We start from the raw sequence: 19,732 nt of genomic DNA on the forward strand, positions 1-19,732 counted from the left end.
ATCAATTTTTCAGAACAAAGGCAATATTTTTGTCGATAGCAAGGTACCTATGATGATTTGTCAATCCTGGAACCTCACTGCTCCGGTCTTTTGTAGGTGTTCCTGCTAAAGAACACCGTGCTCCGAGCTTGTGCTCTTATCGAAGGTTATCAAAGCACACCGTTAAACAAAATTGCACTGACGAGTGGGTGCAAAAGGACGCCAGATTCAGTTGATAAAACACAATGATCGATCGACAACAACGGCCTCTTCCATGAGCCATCTAGCACCACCCACCAGTGTTAATAAGCCACATCAACCAAAGATCGTGGAAAAAGAAAGAAGAAAAGAAAGAAAAACGCCCACAGGCACCAGTACGGCTCAAAAGTTTGTACCGGTGCGTCACTGCGGCAGGCACAGACGGCCAGCCGACGGCTACTATGACGCGGCATGGAAGCGTGCCTCGCTCGCCTGCACCGCGGCCTTGAGCTCACGCTGCATGGACGCCCTGGACGGCGACGCCACGAGGTCCTGCCACGCCGAGGGCGATGGCTCTCCGTCAAGGTAGAGCTCATCGACTGAGTTGGCCTCGTCATTCAGGCCGATCGCCCTCTCCAAGGTACCGATCTCGTCCGGGTCCACCAGCAGGTTGCTCTCGCCGTCCTTCCACCCTATCAACTGCGTTTCAGCAACACCATATGTTTCTTAACAAATCTGATAGGGCGACGAGGAGTCCATTGTCGACTTCAGAGTTCAGACTGCTCACCTTCGGAGCACCCATGGAGTTGGTGCTGTAGAGCCTCGCGTTGTCAACCACGCCGCAGTACCCGTGGAACGCCGTGGCGAATCTCTTGTGCGACTGCAGCTGGGACTTCACCCTCACTGCTCTCCCGGTGATCACCGCTCTCCTGCCAATGCCAACTTTTCAGATAGTGTTGTGTTTGCATTCAAGTATGAGCAGATATCTTGCAGATTAATGCTTTTTTGGGTGAGATGTTCAGTACAGGAAACTAACTAGTATATAGTTCAGCTAGTGCCAAATTGTGAGGACATTTGTATGAAACAGAAATAGGAGTAAATGAGTGGAAATTTAGTGAAATAGATGCTAGTTTTGGCATGGGTTGAGTAGGTTATGAGATTCACCTGATTCCCCTGACAACTGCCAGATAGGCATCACATACTACACCGACGAGCTCGATGCGGTAAGGCTTCCTTGATCTCATCTCGCTCTCTTCGTCAGTACTGCAATTCTGAACTGGCTCCCAGTAATCCTCGGTGATTGTCCCGTCTTCAGTAACCTTGTATCCGACGCCCATGCGGTACCGCTGCCGGTGCACAGTCCTTGCCATGGCTACTGTTTGCTCGAAGAATGGCTCCCAAGATAGTGTGCCATCCATGATCACATCCCTCCCTTCGTTGAGGGCAGTAACCAGGAGCGAAGAAGCCGCATCCATCGATGACTGGTGCACCTGTATCAAGGTTGTGAATCATAATATAAGAAAGTGTATACTGGTTCATCTGCTAATTCAGTTTTTCAGTACTTCATTTTTATCAGTCAACTAACAGGTATACACCGTCTCACTCGCTGAGGATGTTTTTCTAAATAATATGTGTACATAGAGTGATAGAGAACACAGTAACAAATACCAGCTCTGCCGTCTGCAGCATGTCGTTATGGTGGCCTCTTGAGCTGATAGCTCGATATATAACATCGGTTTCCTTGAATGCATCTGCCTCCACCACCACTGCATTAGCTGCTGCTCCAGACCAAAATGATCTGGAAATAATACATATATAGCACGGGATCAGCTTATAGCCAGAGACATCGTATATGGAACTGTTCTACGTCTCCAGTTTCGAAAAGGTCCGCATTTCTCATATTTATTCTGCATTTTGTGTGTCGCAAAGTGCACATATTGCAAGACCAGAATTACATTGAGCAATAAGTACAAAATTGAAAAACTTACTCCTTGAGTATATCTTTAAGTACAGTACTCTTGCCAGCTCCCATTCCACCACCCATGAGGAGTAAGACTGGGCTGCGATCACAATGTGCTGCAGGGACCATCACATCACTGCATTGCGCCTGATCATGTGAAGATAGTCCTATGGCCTTGAGCTCCTCCACCAGTGTGGAGAATAGCCTGGTAACCTTTAAGTTTTTTGTGACCCTCTCAAATCTCTGATTCCTGTGTTTATAGGAGAATCAGATATTAGACTTCAGTTTTGGTGTCAGAGGAACATAGATTATTACTTGTATATCTCATATGTGGTTGAAGCAGCTTACAATTTTATGTTCTATTAAGATGGAAAATAACATCTCGGATCTAAGCTGTAAGCATATTCTCAATGTGAACTCCTCTGTTTAGGAAGTTAGGGAGATATATGCTACATCCAAGAGCAATCTTAAGCATATAGTTCTTGTACTTTTACTTTTTTTTACACTTTTTAATGTATGAACTCAACTATGGTTTCCTGACCAGAATGGATATCGCTTTAAAAATGATAGGTTCACACTGAAATTATTGAATCCCAGTGGCTGCAAATGAATTGCTTACATGATTTAAAGTAATAAATCCAACCACAAAAGCAATGGACTCAGTCATGGAGATCATTTCCAGGAAAGTCCCATGACGAATCAACATGTGGTTCCAGGAGTAAATTAAAGCCTTAGCACATGGGTATCGTCTGCATTCTGCTACATGCCCATGCTGAGGTCTGAAGTTGATCTAGATTCAGGTTAACTAATTTACCGTTTGGTCAGATAGGAGAAAATAGAAAGAATGGGATGAATAAGGCAATGATAAATAAGGTAAGCTTAAACTGGTTAAACCAGATTCGCATACCAAGTACATCCACTAGAGTTAGCTGTGGAGATGATGTAAGCCAGAACCAACTGATGCAAAACAAAGCAAAGAATAGCCAATGGCATTGACTAAGAGGTGTGGCGTAGCTTAAGAATGGATAGTAGTTAGTAGAAATTACCTAGTGGCCTCCAGCACCATGTTCCTGAGCTTTCTTTTAGGTGCGCCTTCCACTGTGAGAACCTGTGGATATCACACTGTATCAATAAATATACAAGATATCAGTGGAAGAAGATTGCAAGGAAGAAAGAACAGAAGGTGGATTTCATTCAAACTCGTTTGTTTTTACCTGGGTGATCATGTAAGTGGAACATTTCCAGTGGAAGGAGAAGTAGCCCAGAATACACTTGTCGAGCTCCTCGATGAACTTCACGATGAGTGATTCGGGGTCCACGGTGTTCTGGAAGAAGGCGAATATGTTCTCCTCGTAGCCCTTGTTCTTGCGCAGGTAGTCGTACGCCAGCGTGCAGAGGTGGGGGCACTCGCTCGCGTGGTCGAACCCGATTTGCCTCGCTGGAGAAAAGACCAATAATTTGGTCATGGGAGTGCATACACAGGCAAATGCACGAAGGAAGGTGGAGGGGAAACAGCTTAGGTCCAAAATGAATGAATGAGCATGGCATGGTATTGGATCCTGATAGCGATGTGTGTTTCTATTAAATTGTAAGACAGGGGGGAATGATGGTGATGCGCATGCAGCAGGAGCATTATCTATTGTAGAAAAACAATCTGTTGGATGCGCAAGTTGGGTCTAGTTAAATCTCCGCCAGGGGTCGGGATAATTAAGAAATGGTGATGCTTGTGGAGTTGGGGTTCCCGAGCTGCGTCCGTATTTCTTGGATGGGGATCGGGGCGAGCGCGCAAACAGTGTATAGGAACTGAAGAAAATGTGGCGCAGGTTGCCCTGATGGATTGGATCACGCGATTCACTGGCTAGGACTATGAGCAGCACGCAAGCAGCATGGGAGAAGACGAGCAGTATCAGCCCGATTTATCCACGAACCGGGAATGGCTGAGCCGCTCCCCGTCGGCTGATCGATGCTCGCGGCGAAGTAAGGAAGAGCAGCACCCGGCGGGGATTAAGCAAGGGCAGAGGGGTGGCGAGGGGATTAGGAGGAGTGCACGTACCGACGTAATGGGAGAACCTCTCGAGCTCCTGGACGCGGCTGGCGCTAGACACCAGCAGCCGCGGCACCAGCGCCGCCGCGGGCCCGTCGTCCCTCATGCCGCTCCGCCGGACCCCGGCAGCTCGCGTCTGTCGGACGGCCGCCGCGCGCGGTGAAGGCGGCGCTGCGCCTGCACAGTGCACAGGTCCTCCACTTCACCCAGGCAATGAGGAGGATGAGGAGGAGGGCGCGATGCGGCGTCGATTTGTATATGCGGAGACGTACGTCCCAACCGAGTCGTCGGGGCGGGTTGGAAGTTTCGGAGCCCCGGTGGGGCGGGGCAGTGGCGTGCCGTGGCTCCCAACGGAATTGGCGGGCGGGGCGGGTCCGGCGGCGGCGATGGGGACGGCGCCGCGGGATTCGCGTGGGGGCAGGACGCTGAATCAGGCGAGGAAGGCAGGCATTCCCCGCGGTGTCGAGGGGAGGAAGGAAGGCCTGGCCCTGGCTGTATATGGATGTGGGTTTCGCTCGGTCGCGGCCTCGCGACGGCGTGCGTACGGCGGGCGAGCTCTGGGTGGTGGTGGTGGTTGGTGGTGGCGTGCCAACGGCCGGTGGCCGTAATGAGCGATCGCGCGCAGTTTTGACTTTGCGCCCCCACCGGCCAGGCCAGATTCATTTGTAGAAGGGATAGCCCCTAGCCATGTGCTGGTATGTACGTACGCGGCGACGTCTTCCGATCTTCTCGGCAGAAGCGGCGTGCCCGTCAACGATGCACGCACGCCTTCCCTTGACTCGCGCGGATGGTCTCGCTCTGCTCTGCAGCCGGCTAGGCTTTGGAACCTGGTGCGGTGTGAACCTGCCTAACCGGTGTGGATGGACGGCGCAGCAACTCACCCAACCCAACAAAAGCATTTCATGCTACCATCTCCACACGGCAGCATCAATAGCGTTTTCAATACATCTACTAGGGTATCGGCTATAAAATGATGCTACATCGGCAACCCTATCTATGCCGGCGTTTTCGGAGCCCCGATGAAATACTCCTCACTCGCACGCCGGTCTCGACCCACGAGGACCGGGTGGGGGTGCCGTCACCTGCGGCCACATTGGATTACGCCCATGGGAGCCACACAATCAAAACCCTACCTTTATTTCCTTCTTTCCCGCCACTTTCCCCCATCCATTCCATTCCTCCACTTGCCCACGCCGTCACTGGGATGCCTCCGAAGGAGAGGGAGAGGGACTAGCCACGCAAGAAAGAGGGTGATGGAGAAGCCGGAGGAGGCAACGGACACCGCTTGGGAGGAAGAGCTAGCCCGATGCAGATGCAGGTACGTCACAATTGACCACGTGAGCAAACTCGGTTCTCCTTGCCCCGAGATTGGTGATAGCGAGGCGCCCACCAATCCCAACACCGTCTTCTCATCGGTCAAAGCGCCGCGAGGCAAGGGCATCGGCCTCGACCTCAACCGCTCGTACTCCAGCTTCCCTGACTTGCGACAGGGACAACTTCCGTTAGGCGGTGCATGTGTGGATGCCCGCTACGTGAAAGACAACATTGGCCTTACCTGCAGCATGTTCAATGGTAACGACGTGGACGCCTGCCACATGTTTGAGCATGTGTCGCGTGTGCGCTACGACACCGACGAGGTGCGAGTTCAATACTAGTATGTCATTTTGAATGTGCATAATTCATCAAACATTGAGCATTTGCATTTATGTGAATAGACCATGGGCGCCAAAATATTAAGTGACGTGATCAATGGTCGTGGCCATGGCCACGCAAAGAACGTCCCTGAAGATGAGGAGGAGGACAAAGGGGTGGAGAACCTCGATGTGGTTGATGTTGAGACCGGCGCCGCCACTAACAAGAAGAAGAGGAATGGAAGTCAAGGTCTAAATTGAAAGTCTTTGGAGGAAAAGTGTACCGAAGCGTGGAAGGCGGTGAGCCATGACCCCACGGTGGCAACTAAACTATCGAGAAATACTATAAGAGGATCTTCGACCAAATCAATAAATGGAAGCGCTTCGGAGAGTATGCAATGATAGACATGATTTGTAACGAGTCGGCCATATCGCATAGGTGGGGTGCCATAAAAGAGGCTTGCAACAAATTCCATGGTAACCTTGAGACCATCAAGTACGTGGAGGCATCCAAGTGGCAAGAATTTGCAAGAGACTATATGTAGGTTCGCGAAGTTTGGCCAATTCATTATGTTGATTTTGTGTATTGATGTATGTGTTGTTTGCTTTAGTAGTTTGATGTGCTCGAGATGTACAAGCAAGAATACGAGGATAAGGACTTCATCTTCATTGCTCCAAGGTTGCAAGATGTGGGATGACATCCAGCTATCTCTCAGTGATGGTAAAACCGTCGTTGATGGACATGGACCGGTCCCCTCCTCTGCGGCTTCGGTTGGGCCCCTAGTAGGCAACAAAAAGGTGAAGGCCGAGAGAAATTTGGCGTCGTCATTGGCCAGGGTTGAAGCATCCATCGACAAGATGATGGTCAAGGTCACATCCAACATAAAAGAGGGAGATGAAAGGAGCGATGCAAGGTGGAAGGTGATGTTGCAAAAGCAAGATATGAAGTTGAAACTTGAGAAAGGCAACCTTATCAATGGCTGAAGAGTTCGCCGCAGGCTAATCCAAAGGTGACTACCACGTGGGTCTTTGTGCAGGCTGCACCAAAGGAACCCAAGGGAGCACCCAACCGGCTCTTCGAGGAGCACCTCCCTGTCATCATCGGCATCCTTCAACAAGAGGTACGACGCGCCGCCACGCTAGCAAATTAACTTGGTTCTCCTCCCCCGAGATTGGTGAGAACGAGGCGCCCACCAATCCTAACATTGTCTTCTCATCGGTCACGGCGCCACGAGGCAAGGGCCTCGGCCTCAACCTCAACCGCTCATACTTCAGCTTGCCCGACTTGCGACAAGGACCACTTCCGTTAGGCGGTGCCTGCATGGACGCCCGCGGCGTGAAAGACAACATTGGCCTTCCCCGTAGCATGTCCGATGGCAACGACGTGGACGCTCTGCCACATGTTCGAGCATGTGTCGCGTGTGCGGTACGACGCCGACGAGGTGCGAGTTCACTACTATGTCATTTTGAATGTGCATAATTCATCAAACATTGAGCATTTTCATTTGTGTGCATAGACCATGGGCGCCAAAATATTAAGCGACGTGATCAATGGTCGTGGCCATGGCCACGCAAAGAATGTCTCTGAAGATGGGGAGGAGGACAAAGGGGTGGAGAACCTCGATGTGATTGATGTTGAGACCGGCGCCGCCACTAACAAGAAGAAGATCGGGAATGGAAGTCAAGGTATAAAGTGAAAGTCGCTCGTGGACAAGTGTTCGAAGCGTGGAAGGCGGTGAGCCATGATCCCACGGTGGCAACTAAACTTTCGAGAAATACTATAAGAGGATCTTCGACAAAATCAATAAATGGAAGCGCTTCGGAGAGTATGCAATGATAGACATGATTTGTAACGAGTCGGCCATATAGCATAGGTGGGGTGCCATAAAAGAGGCTTGCAGCAAATTCCATGGTCATCTTGAGACCATCAAGTACGTGGAGGCATCCGAGTGGCAAGAATTTGCAAGAGACTATATGTAGGTTCCTGAAGTTTGGCCAATTCATTATACTGATTTTGTGTATTGATGTATGTGTTGTTTGCTTTAGTAGTTTGATGTGCTCGAGATGTACAAGCAAGAATACGAGGATAAGGACTTCGTCTTCATTGCTCCAGGTTGCAAAATATGGGATGGAATCCAGCTATCTCTCAACGATGGTAAAACCGTCGTTGATGGACATGGACCGGTCCCCTCCTCTCGCGGCTTCGGTTGGGCCCCCAACCAAAAACAAAAAGGCAAAGGTCGAGAGAAATTTGACGTCGTCATTGGCCAGGGTTGAAGCATCCATCGACAAGATGATGGTCGAGGTCACATCCAACACAAAAGAGGGAGATGAAAGGAGCGATGCAAGGTGGAAGGTGATGTTGCAAAAGCAAGATATGAAGTTGAAACTTGATAAAGAAAAGGTTCAAGCCGTCAACTTGGAAGCCCATGCCACCATTATCAAGGCAATGGATGATGAGGCTTCGAACGATTGAATAGGCAAATATCGTGACGGTGAACTTGTCTAGCATGGATGAGTTGGCAAAGGCGTGGTACACGATATATCGTGATCGCATCGGCAAGGAGGTGATTGCTGCCCAAGCATCGGCGGCCTTGGCGACGCCAACACCAACACAGCCTGGTGACGGAGGAGCCGACAGAGACGGGGGAACTAGAGGTAATTGAGATGCCACCAGCATCCATTTGATCTCTATGACTCTATGCGTGTCTCATGTTGTTTTGGCAGCCAGAATTTAATGGCGATTTAGTGTCCGGAAGTGGTGGCCACGAACTTGCATTTTATTTCGGGACTTCGATTTTTCCTACTTATGGAACTTTGAATTCCTATTCGTTTGTGACATTGAATATATATTTTTGGAGCCGACGTGAGCAGCCTCTCCCAATACTACGACGGCCCCAACTCCCCAAGTAGGTGGAGATGCTCTCATACCGGCCAGGGCCGGCTTTTGTTGGCAAGGACTGACGCACAATGCCAACGACTTTGCACAGGTTGGACTAAACTGGTCAGACTAGGCGGCCACCCGTGCGCCGTGCGCGCTCGCTCCTAATATTTCAGATGACTCTGAGGCGAAATCAACGGCATGGCAACCGTGGCACTGCCAGCGTAGCCGGCGACCACACGCATACAGACGACGAACGTTTTTTTTTTAGAATACAGACGACGAACGTTAGAACAGCGTCTAGTGATGAATTCAGTCAGACGACCACTCTGACTCGAAACTCTCTGAAAGACAGCGACCACACACACACAGACGACGAACGTTAGAACAGCGTCTAGTGATGCATTCAGTCAGACGACCACTCTGACTCGAAACTCTCTGAAAGCAAACCTAGACGCGGCAAGCACTTTACAGAATGTAAACTGTATCCCTTTCTTTCCCCTTTTAAAAGCTAAATATTTTTAAAATTACATGCCATTGCAGAAGCTCAGGGCCCAGCACCAGCATCTGTTACAACAAGCATTATTCTTTTCGACTGTAAGACTGTATACAGGCACGCTATCACCAGCGTCCGTTGGCCTGGCGGCGATACGCGGAGCCTCCGTTCACCCCGCCTGCCAGGTTACTGTAGTCCCCTATCTGGTGTTGTTGTTGCGCAAACCCATTGCCGTTTGTGTTGACTGATCCCAGAGTCATCGATGGGCTGGAAGAAGGGCTGTGCCCATACAGCCAGGGCTTCGACGTGCCCATGTCGGATAGGCCACCATTGGTGGCGTATGTATCCAACGAAGAGAACTGCATATCCCTGCCCATCCCCTGGAGAGGGCTCATGTCATAGCCCCTTGTATATCCATCGTCGTAGTAACGCTCGGTTGAGTTAAACCGACTGGGACTACTAGCAGAAGCCATTTCGGAATCTGCCAGGTTGCCTCTGCTATACCGCCCAGGGCTACTAAGAGAAGCCATTGCTGAATCTGTGAGGTTTCCTCTACTAAACCGCCTGGGGCTGCCAACAGAAGCCATATCCAAGTCAGCCATGTTGCCTCTGTTTAACCGTCCAGGACTGCTAACGGAAGTCATTCCTGAATCTGCCATGTTGCCTCTTAGCGTATATGGCAGGCCGAAGGCATGGTAATCATGCCGTAGAGGCTCCGGCATACCGCCATTGTTGCTCTGTTCCTCGTCGAGCAAATCGTTAATGATGTCCAGGTGCTGATATTCATCAGCGACTGGCGGCTGCTGCATTCCAAAACTGACAGGAGTCTGTCTTGACGGTTGCAATCCTCCAAACCTGCTGAATTTTTCTGTTTCAGTACTCCGTGCTTGCTGATACCCATCATCTTTCCAAGTTTGTTGATAGGCATGACCGTTTGTTGTTCGCTGGTAAGGGGACTCATCTCTCCAGAGATGATTGTTGCTATTGCTATCACCTTTCCATGGTTGCCAACTGTCAAGTCCATCTGAATTCCCCAACCCAGACTTGAACCCATGCCTAGCTGACAAGTGATCGTTCCTCCCAGCAGGAGGTATCATCACTGATGTAGTTGATGCATATGTTGACAGCGGCTGTGAAAGGGCAGTACCTTGTCCGAGAGCAGCTGACTGGTATGAGAAATTTGAAGAGCTCGTACCCGGACCAGGCTTACCGATGATAGCGTTACGGTAGGTCTGTGGAACATACGCTGGGGCAGAAGGGGAAGGATCATTTCCTGATCTTCCAGCCGCTTCACTCATTGAGCGTGGAAGCAATGCAGAAACTTGAACTTGTGGGGTAGCTGGTGCAGTCGTTCTTGGTGTAGGGAATACAGGGGCACTTGAAGGCCTTGATGTTGTGACAGCAGCCTCAGAAACTGTGGTGGAAATGACCTTTATGGGAGTAGTCTCTTCTCGAGCTTCTGAATAAACGTTGCGCGAAGTTTGTGACAATTCTGAGGGAAGCAGAGCAGCCTTATCAACTTGTGGTAGTCTTGGGGGTGCTGGCACGGGTTTATCAGACTTTGAAGGAAGGGACGCATCTTTAGCACATGGTGGTATGGGGGGCACTACAGAAGATTTACCAGCCGACGGTGATTTTAAAGGTACCGGGCCAGCTTTATCAGCCGCTGGAGTTTTAGGAGGAACCACAGAAGCTTTAGCAGCTGGTGGGGATTTTGTACGAGCTGAAGTAGCTTTATCAGTCTGTGGAGATTTTGGGGGAACTGGAGAGGTTTTATCAGTCGGCAGAGATTTCGGAGGAACTGGAGTAGCTTTATGAGCTGGCGGAGATTTTGGAGGAACTGGAGTAGCTTTATTAGTTGGTGGAGATTTTGGGCGAACTTGGGCAGCCTTATCAGTTGGTGGTGATTTGGGGGGAACTGTAGCAGCTCTATTGACTTTAGGCGATCTTGAAGCAAGAGGAACATCTTTATCTGTATCAATTGGAGTTGATTTTGAGCTATTCGGATGTGCTCTATTTGTTTGCTGTGTCAAATTCGATCCATGATCTTTGCTTGAAACTGGGTCAACTTTTGTTCTGGGAGGGACCTTACCAGGCACAGCTTCTGTAATCGTGGTGGCTGGCATGCTTGAAACAGCTTCCTCTGGCACACATTTGGCCACAGGGACATCCTTATTGGCTGTTCCATTAGCTTTTACATCGTTTGCAACTTCCTGGGAATGTTCTGGGCTCTTCAGGGCATCAGGTGGCTTCTCTGAAGAACTGGATGAGGAGGATGACCCATTTGTCTTTGTTTGAGACTCCATTGCTTCAAAATGAGCTTTGAAAAGTTTTCTCCCCTCAATGTTTTTCTGAAATATTCATAGAGAAAAACAGGTTACACAAATGAATTGGTTGAAGCTTGTTATGAAGCAGGAAAACAAGACCCCAGCAACTCGTCTGCTGCAAGTGACTACGGTAAATATACATATGTATTTTATGCACTTGACATATGGATCTTCCCTTCCTGAAGAAACAAAAACAAACACTACTCATCCTACATCTGGGGTGGGGATATGGGATAGAAAACTAAATCATAACAATTTTTGCAATTAAAAGCTGTTCCACTAATAAGCCATAGGCCCATAGCACATATCCATGGACATCGTCAAACAAGTGTAACTTTACAATGTTGATTTTGAGATTTGAACACATGAATTTATCCAGACTGTACCAGGACCCCCATATGCATAAAAATGCATAACTAACGATTTTGAAATTAATTTCGAACCATCAACTTTAGAGATTATAGAATACATAACAGTAACGAAGGACAACTATTCCGGACAGTGAGCGTTTATGTTATCTAACATTTTTTTTTAAATCTCATAATTTGTACCTTCAACATTCTTGCATATGTAGACACTCGAAAATGCAGCACAACTGAAACTATAAAGGCAAATGCCACAAAGGTGGAAGAGTAATTTCACCTCGTGCAGACGCTGCCCCAGCTCACGAAGTCTATCTTTCAAGGTGAGCAGAACAGTATCTCGGTCCAATTTTGGTGCAGTACCACAGCCAGAACTATTGCGATCTGAACTGGCAGCAACACTGGAGGAGGGCAAGCAGTCATCTTCTTCAGCAAAGTTGATAATGCTTACACCCTTGTTGCGCTGATTTTTTCCTCTGCACAAAAATCCAGTTAGGTCAGGTGTCGATCTTACAAACACAATGCAAATCTTTTAACATATTGTCTTCACCTACCTATTTGGTGACAAGTGATTTCTGCTGTCTGGCAAATTGCTTACTTTGCTGTGAGTACCATTCATAGCAGTTGAATCAGCCGAAAATGCTACTGAGTTAGCCTCTATAGAGGAGCCTCTCTTTCCATTCATAGGTCTAGAACTGTCCAAATGATCTGGACCATCTGAAGCACCACCTTCTTCCAAGGTATCGCCAACCTTCGCTGTCACTTCTTCTGCCTGATTAGATGGTAAGCCGTCACTGTCATCAATTGTGATTTCGTCATTCAGTCTTTCGAGAATTTTCGCGTCCGATTTCTCCTCTCTTTCCTTGTCTTTAACCTTACGATTGTTCTTCTTTTGTTTGGCCTGAAAAAGAAACAAGTTAAGATCACACAACCAAAAACAAGAAAATATAAGAGCAAGGAAAGCATTAACCTAACAATGAGACATTAAGAGCCAAGGGTAGCACACTAGAAATACTGCACACGTATGAAAACCAAAAACATGCACCAAACTTAATGTATCTTCAATATCATGTAAAATATCTGTTGTCATTAGTTCTAGGATATCTTCACACCAAAATAATGCTAGGTGCTAGGTAGCTAGCATGACATAAAACCATGGAATAATAATAAAGTAGAAAATGGCTCCTCACTAAAATGGGATGAGCTCATATACATCTATAGGTTAAGCAGCTCTTTCAAGCTCGGGAAACTTTAGCAAGTTTAGCTGGACTATGGGCCAAATCAAGCCAAGTTTTTAAGTGTTCTCATAACATAAGTACATAACTGAAACTCACAAAAACATAGGTTAGAACTAGAAGAGTTCCAAGCTTCCAACCAGTTCTCGGTACAAACCACATGCTGCCTTTTTTAGTTTAACACCCAGCAGCGAGTTCCAGGTAGTTCCTATCCGAAATCACCCATGGCCGCGGTAGCAGGGAAGGACCGAAGGATATAAAAAGTTGTGACCGATGAAAATGTAAAATATAGGCTTAACTCAAACTCAAGACGATGTTTTGGCATGCATCAAGAACTGCAAAGAAGAAATATAAATCCTAACTCACAATGGGAAACTTGTTCGATAATTCTTGGATGGGAAACTTGCTCCAGAAACTATAGATATTAGCTAGGGTTGGTTACTACTGTGGCGTTTCTATACATACGGAGAGCAATACAATTCAACCTACGAAACTAACCGGAAAAGACGTAAGAAAGTAACCTGTTTTTTCTTTGCACGCTTGTCCTTGTCATTCACACCACCATTGCGCTTTCCCTTAGTCTCATTTTCAAGAAGTCCCGCTGCTTCCTCCTCACGAATTAGCTCTTCCTGCCTCTTCAAAGCAACAGCTTCTTGGTAGGCAACTTCAATCCCACTGACACAAGAAAAATGTAAGAATCAGACCCAACAGAGAGTTGATCATCACACTATAGAACCGTTAACCACAATTGAAGATTCATTTACCATAACTTTCTTTTTAATCTTAAATAGAAGAAATGCCTTAATTTTCATTTGTAAACTATTAGAAAAGATCAATATTTAGTCTATTTTGAGCTAGATAAGCATAGAGACCCCTGCTTCATTATAAAATGGTCAAAGTACCTTCCATCAAATACGTACGGTAGAGCACAACCACACAAAAGAAAAACATGAAGTAACTTGTGCCACAATCTTATACTTCCACCAGACACAGATAAGTATCTTTCTGGACACTGAATGGTACCCAAAATACAATTGACGCCTTTTTCGTGTGTTTTTCAGACAATCTGGTTGTATCACGTTCATGTGCCTAACCTAATCATTCATTTTGATAATTGATCACTAGAAATATAGTTTGGCTGCATGCAATCCAGAACAGCACTTATGTTTTACCAGATCAAGTTTTTTTGTTGCTAATGAGCATGACACAAGGTTAAGTACATAAGATAGAGCCTAATATGGGATTAACTGGTTAAGTAACTTTCTAGTACTTCGGAATTGGATCCAATTTAAGCCTTGAACATTCAGGATAGACAAACTAATCCTCGGCTTTAATTTCCACAAAGTTCACTGTGTCCAGGTTTTTCATCTCCTAGAAAAATCTTGACAGTTCAAGGGTTAACTAGCTTTATTCAAATGTACAACTGCTCAAGACTTTCAATAAATCAGCCCACAAAGTTTGAGCCACAAGTAACTTCTGATATTCACCAATAGCACAAACTAGCTATAGCTTTAAGCAATAAGATAAAAAAAAAAAAACCATTGTTACCTAAATATGTGAGATAGCACAAACGTTTCAAGTATCTTTCGCCCAAGCTCAGTTAGGCGTCTTTCTTCGCGCTCCATGGAGACTTTGTTAACCTCGCCAGAACTACCATCCTATGAAGATGAGAATAGTTACAAAATGATTAGGTGCAGCAGTTATTTCACCACTCTGTAACAGAGTACAGTCCCAAATTTATTATTACAACATCACATCCTAGAAGACAGATTTTATAAAATGAATTAGCAAACAATATGCACGGCCTCACGGGTATGGCTAAGACAGTAGCAAGTAGCAACAAGAATATCTCTTACTGAACTGGAAAAAATGTTGCAACACTTCAAACCTCATTATGCCTACCTTCATGCGGCTCTGGGAACATTTGTCATCCTTTGGAGATACTGGCTGACAAGGCAAGGGTTCTAAGGCTGCTCTCTCAAGTAAAGTTATAAAATCACCAGCCAAAACAAATATGTCAATATCAACATGGACCATGGGTGCAGGTAGTTCATCCAATTCTGCTATATTTGTTTTGGCTTTCATGGTCATACTTTGGTATTCAAGTGCCTTCAGACCCGTATACAAAGAGTCCATCACTAATGTCGAAGTAACCTCTTTCTCTACAAAAAAATGTTTCACCAATACTTTAAGTATGGTACTAGTCTTCTCCCTGGACATACGCTGCCTGGTTCTTGGGTCAATTGCTGACCAGAATGCACGAAAACTGAAAGGCCACAAAGATTTCAAACTGTAAACATAATAGGAACAAACAAGCAACTTAAAATTATTGTGATATATACTAGAAAAGATAATGTGGTCACCTGGACCATCTAATTTTGTCCTCAATGAGCTTGGTAAGTTTATTTCTTCGTTCCTCGATAAAACGGCGGTAAATTTGTTCTATATTTGTTGTATAGACACGGAGCAATTCTCTGCGATAAGGGCGTTCAAGGCAACGAAATGGTCTGTCCACTTTCTCCCTGGAATATGAAAATACAGGCAGTCTGATGTTACATGATAGTTTACATTCGACCTATAAATACCGAAAGAAAATAGCAGCGGCAAATTATCTGCTATATAAAAGTAGTAAAGATGAGAAACTGAAACAAATGCATTGCGCGCCCACCGTGGAAATAGTAGTACGAGTTATAGGAAGAAACAATATATTAGAAAAAATAGCAGTTTCAACAATATTGTTCTTGCGAAGACATGCTCAAATGAAATAATGAACAGATCTACAGTTTTCTTCTGGGGCATGAATCAGAAGCACCATGATGAACATATTAGCTATAAATCATTAGCATAGACAGATTAACTACCTGATGACTTGAACTTGAGCAATTATTTCAAGAACATCGTCCACAAGAAAACCATCCTGAATCTTTGACAACTCCATAAACTTTTTCCATCCCCAGTCATGCTCCTTCTTCCAGAACCTATGCAAAGTATCTACAAAAACTACTTCATTAACACCTGAACAAGGCAAGGAAACACATATAGCTTCCTAGGAAAAGAACAAACCAAGTTTAGCTCACCTGAGTATTTGACTTTCTTAGGATCCATGTTGCCTACAGCTATAGTGAACTGTGCAAAATGGCTCCATCCTGAAATAGTCATACTAGAGTCAGGGAAGTAATTTCAAATGTGTGCAAGATAGCAGCAAACATGGCAACATCAAACCTGGGAGGAGCTTGTCATGATTAGCAACGCAAAGAAACAACGACAAGTGATTGGAGACATCACATCCTTGAGGGTATACAAGTATGTACCTGTGAAACAGCAACATAATCAGTGGACGTGCAATCATGCACACAGAAAAGAACAATTATACACCAGAAATATTAGTCAGGAAGCTTTCAGATTTGTTCATAAAGCCCCAGCGAACCTACAAAGCTTTCTAAAGATAAAAAATGGAAAACTTGGTAGCCACAAAGAGATAATAGTAACATCTGTATACCAAGCTGTGTCAACAGTCTAACAGCATAATCAAAATAGAGATATCAGGATAGTGAAATTCCAGTCCTTACTCCCTCCCCAATCCCACAACCACCCACATAAAATAAATAACTGTAATACAAAATAAACCAAAACATGTCAAAACAAAATTGACAATGGCACATATGGGAAAATGATCATGTGGCACTCTCCTAGCTCCAACTTGAGGAACAAAATTTCATATTCAGAACTTGCACTTCTTGGGCAAGGGTTAACACGTCAGAAAAACATTCATATGCAAGCTTTATAATCAAACATGGATTGGGTTAGGGTGCAGAAAGTAACAAAAAGGAAAGTAATAAACAAACTAAGACATGTGTTCTGCATATTACATTTTCTAAATACCAGCATGAGAAAGAAACAAATGACAAGCTACAGGAAAACTAAATAATGTCTACATCATAACTCATGTACAGGACGCAAACTCTTGAATGCTATGTCTCCACACAAGGCAAAAAGAACACGCACAAGGTAAACCGTGAAACACTTCTATTTATTCAAACACAGTCTAAGCTATATGTTCATCAAAACATGTAGAGCGATTGGCGGATTTCCTCCCCTCAGATCCCAAGTCACATTTGAATGTAGGTCATTTACCAAGATCGTTGTCCAAGTAATTGAACAGCGTTCCTAACAATAAACAACAATCACTTTACCATTTGTAACCACCAGCATCAAATGGCTCGCTTTTCATTTCTCTCTTCTTTTCCTTAGAAAAATTCTCAATCTTCCAAGTATGCCGACCATATAATTCTGAAGGTTTGGGGCCTGTTATTGTAGTTGAGAGAAATGAGATCAAACACACAGAAAGTAGAGCTTCCAAATATACAAAAGGTTATCTCCAAAAGAGATCAATCAATAGCATTGTGAAGTGGCAAAAGGAGAAGGTAAAGGAATAATTTAATTGTATAGAAAGTGGTACTTATCTCCAAAATCATTAAATTCACTAAGCGGTACTTAGCTCAGTTCTAATCACAAGGTATTTATTTAGTAGTTAAAGTTTTGTATAGAAAGTGAACACTTGGAGTGCAAATGAGTAGGTACATGATCATAAGAAAAACAAATAACAGCATGGTGACATTTTATTTTCTTCACAAGGGATATACTGGGAAAGTAGTTTAATCTTTATACACTACGCACTGCTCTAATATACATTTGGTCTGATTTTAATCATGAATGATAAATGTCTTGAATCATCATTTCTTTCTTTTTCATTAAAGACATATATTAAAACGATTTAAACCTCTCTACAATGCGAATCAGATACATGTCTGAGTGGCCAACCGGCATTTTTTTACCATAGTTTTTATGGTAGTAAAGCCAGCACAAATCAACCTTGCATACTGTGGGTCTGTGGCACTGCCAAACGAAACAAGGGACTGATAAATGGATCACACGCAGCACCCTTACAGCTGAACAAGATATTTTGGTGCACATAAGAGTTATTATCAGCTGAGCAGCTGGTGTTGGACTATTCGAACATGCCAATGATGTCAAATTTCAAAAAAAAATCGCATCAATCCAAATAAGACCATGTCGAACCAAAACAGCATGCTAATTGAAACCATGCTATATATATGCAAAGTGCGCTGACTCACCGCGATCATCAAAATCGTAATCAGTGTCCCAAAAGGGCGGGGACGTCGAAGGGCTTCCGCTGTCGCCCTGGTCGCAGGACCGCCACTCCGACAAGGACTCGCCGGACAGGCTGCGGTCGTCATCCCTCATACCGGTGGTGCTCGCGGAAGAGTCATCTGTCGCCGAGGCACCGGCCATCAGCGAAACCCTCAGCTACTTCGGACGACCTTATCCGCGGCTGCATGCACAAACGACAACAGGGTTATCGGTCTTGAGCTAAATCCAGCGCACCACAATGCTAACAAAAACCAGTAGCACTCTTATCCGGGGAAGTGGCAGTAGAACTGCCTCCCGACAAAACAGTTACCGAGCGTGCACAAAACCGACAAAAATTAGGCTATCACAGTACAACCTATGCAGAACCTTCCAATTCTCAATAATCACCATCTGAATTCGACAATTATTATCGCTAATGAGCTGAATCCAGCGCACCGCAATGATAACAAAAACCAGTACTCTTATCTGGGGAAGTAGGCGACAAAACCAAAAAAAATTAGCCTATCACGGTACAACCCACACAGAACCTTCCAATTCTCAATAATCACCGTCTTAATTCGACAATTATCGCGCTTCTGAGCTGAATCCAGCGCTAACAAAGCCAGTACTCTTTTTATCCGGGGAAGTAGGCATTAGAATCAGTCCCTCTACCTCCCGACAAAACAGTTACGGAGCACGCACAAAACCGACAAAAATTAGCCTATCACAGTCCCAACCTATACAAAACCTCCCAATTCTCAATAATCACCGCTGTCGACAATAGTTGTAAAATCCGATGACCTCTAGTCCTCTACTTGCTCTTGGTTTAAGACAGCCATCCATCTGTGAACTCCACAGTTTTAGCTCTCGAGCCCTACTCCGGTCCGTTCAACGGAGACGGGACAAGGGGATCTACCGAGACCCATTTTCTGGAATTGTCGACTCAGCGGCAGGGCCGAGCTGACAGCACCCCGGGACCAACCAGCTCAACATCGGATCAGCCAGCTGCCGGACCGGGCCAAGTCAACACGCAACCGCCCGGGCCCTAGCCCTACCCCGAGCCGCGCCGCGCAGCCGCCCTTCGTGAGAGCACGGGCGCGCGCGCGGGGAGGGGAGGCTCCTGATCTAAAGCACGAGCGAGAGGCGCGGGAGGTGTTTACCTGCCGCAGCCGCCGCCGGTGTCCTGCGGCGGCGGAGCGAGGAGTGTGCTGGGCGCGGGGGGGCGGCGACGGGGCGAGAGGGAGAAGGGGAATATGGTCTGGATTGGGGAATTGCGATTTGTAACAAGAGCGAGGAAGAGGGGAAGGAAAAAAAAGAGTCGAGATGGGGAGGAGAGGGCGATGGATGGGTGATGAGGTGTTGTGCGACCTTTGGCACGGTCTGATCGCCCTTTCCTCCACTCCTCCTTTCCTGGTTTCGCCTGCTGCGATGCGATGCGCGTCGGACGGCGAGGAAAATAACTGAAAAAGGGTACTGTGGGAAGTCGGCTGGAGATGACTGGTGAGGTGAGGTGAGGTTTTCCGTGCTCTGGCTTTGTGGACCTGCGCGTGGTCGGTCGGACGGGTGAGGTCAGGCGGTGCGCGCCCCAAATCGGGAAGCCATGGGAAATGTTGACGCATTTTTGTTTATTTTTTTCCTAAAAAAATACGAACTCTTTTTTGCCTTTGAGTTTTCACTTGTTACCCTT

General features: G+C 46.2%; 2 protein-coding genes across 2 annotated transcripts; both read right to left on the bottom strand.

Moving 5' to 3' along the window:
- Positions 1-229: 229 nt before the first annotated feature.
- LOC124708834 (calmodulin calcium-dependent NAD kinase-like) lies at positions 230-4,068 on the bottom strand. Its single transcript, XM_047240483.1, has 8 exons — positions 3,972-4,068; positions 3,133-3,356; positions 2,965-3,026; positions 1,947-2,168; positions 1,627-1,756; positions 1,123-1,448; positions 746-887; positions 230-657 (listed from the first exon to the last, which is right to left on the bottom strand). The coding sequence occupies exons 1-8, from the start codon at positions 4,066-4,068 to the stop codon at positions 418-420; spliced, it is 1,443 nt and encodes a 480-aa protein (XP_047096439.1). The 3' UTR covers positions 230-417.
- A 4,879-nt stretch (positions 4,069-8,947) lies between these two features.
- LOC124706228 (TNF receptor-associated factor homolog 1b-like) lies at positions 8,948-19,295 on the bottom strand. Its single transcript, XM_047237875.1, has 13 exons — positions 19,206-19,295; positions 18,030-18,247; positions 17,088-17,199; positions 16,117-16,205; positions 15,972-16,040; positions 15,756-15,885; positions 15,258-15,416; positions 14,797-15,160; positions 14,443-14,552; positions 13,416-13,569; positions 12,214-12,560; positions 11,940-12,135; positions 8,948-11,321 (listed from the first exon to the last, which is right to left on the bottom strand). The coding sequence occupies exons 2-13, from the start codon at positions 18,205-18,207 to the stop codon at positions 9,096-9,098; spliced, it is 4,134 nt and encodes a 1,377-aa protein (XP_047093831.1). The 5' UTR covers positions 18,208-18,247; positions 19,206-19,295; the 3' UTR covers positions 8,948-9,095.
- Positions 19,296-19,732: the final 437 nt, after the last annotated feature.

The sequence above is a fragment of the Lolium rigidum genome, chromosome 4, assembly GCF_022539505.1.
Source record: "Lolium rigidum isolate FL_2022 chromosome 4, APGP_CSIRO_Lrig_0.1, whole genome shotgun sequence".
Classification (NCBI taxonomy): domain Eukaryota; kingdom Viridiplantae; phylum Streptophyta; class Magnoliopsida; order Poales; family Poaceae; genus Lolium; species Lolium rigidum.

What these genes read in the sequence shown, in the direction of transcription:
- LOC124708834 (XM_047240483.1), bottom strand. Translation starts at nt 4,068, where the DNA reads ATGAGGGACGACGGGCCCGCGGCGGCGCTGGTGCCGCGGCTGCTGGTG. An exon ending in ATGGTGCTGGAGGCCACTAG is followed by an intron (nt 2,169 to 2,964) that starts GTAATTTCTACT and finishes CTATAAACACAG; the next exon opens with GAATCAGAGATTTGAGAGGG. An exon ending in TGCTGCAGACGGCAGAGCTG is followed by an intron (nt 1,449 to 1,626) that starts GTATTTGTTACT and finishes ACCTTGATACAG; the next exon opens with GTGCACCAGTCATCGATGGA.
- LOC124706228 (XM_047237875.1), bottom strand. Translation starts at nt 18,207, where the DNA reads ATGGCCGGTGCCTCGGCGACAGATGACTCTTCCGCGAGCACCACCGGT. An exon ending in GACAAAATTAGATGGTCCAG is followed by an intron (nt 15,161 to 15,257) that starts GTGACCACATTA and finishes GTGGCCTTTCAG; the next exon opens with TTTTCGTGCATTCTGGTCAG. An exon ending in AATCACTTGTCACCAAATAG is followed by an intron (nt 12,136 to 12,213) that starts GTAGGTGAAGAC and finishes ATTTTTGTGCAG; the next exon opens with AGGAAAAAATCAGCGCAACA.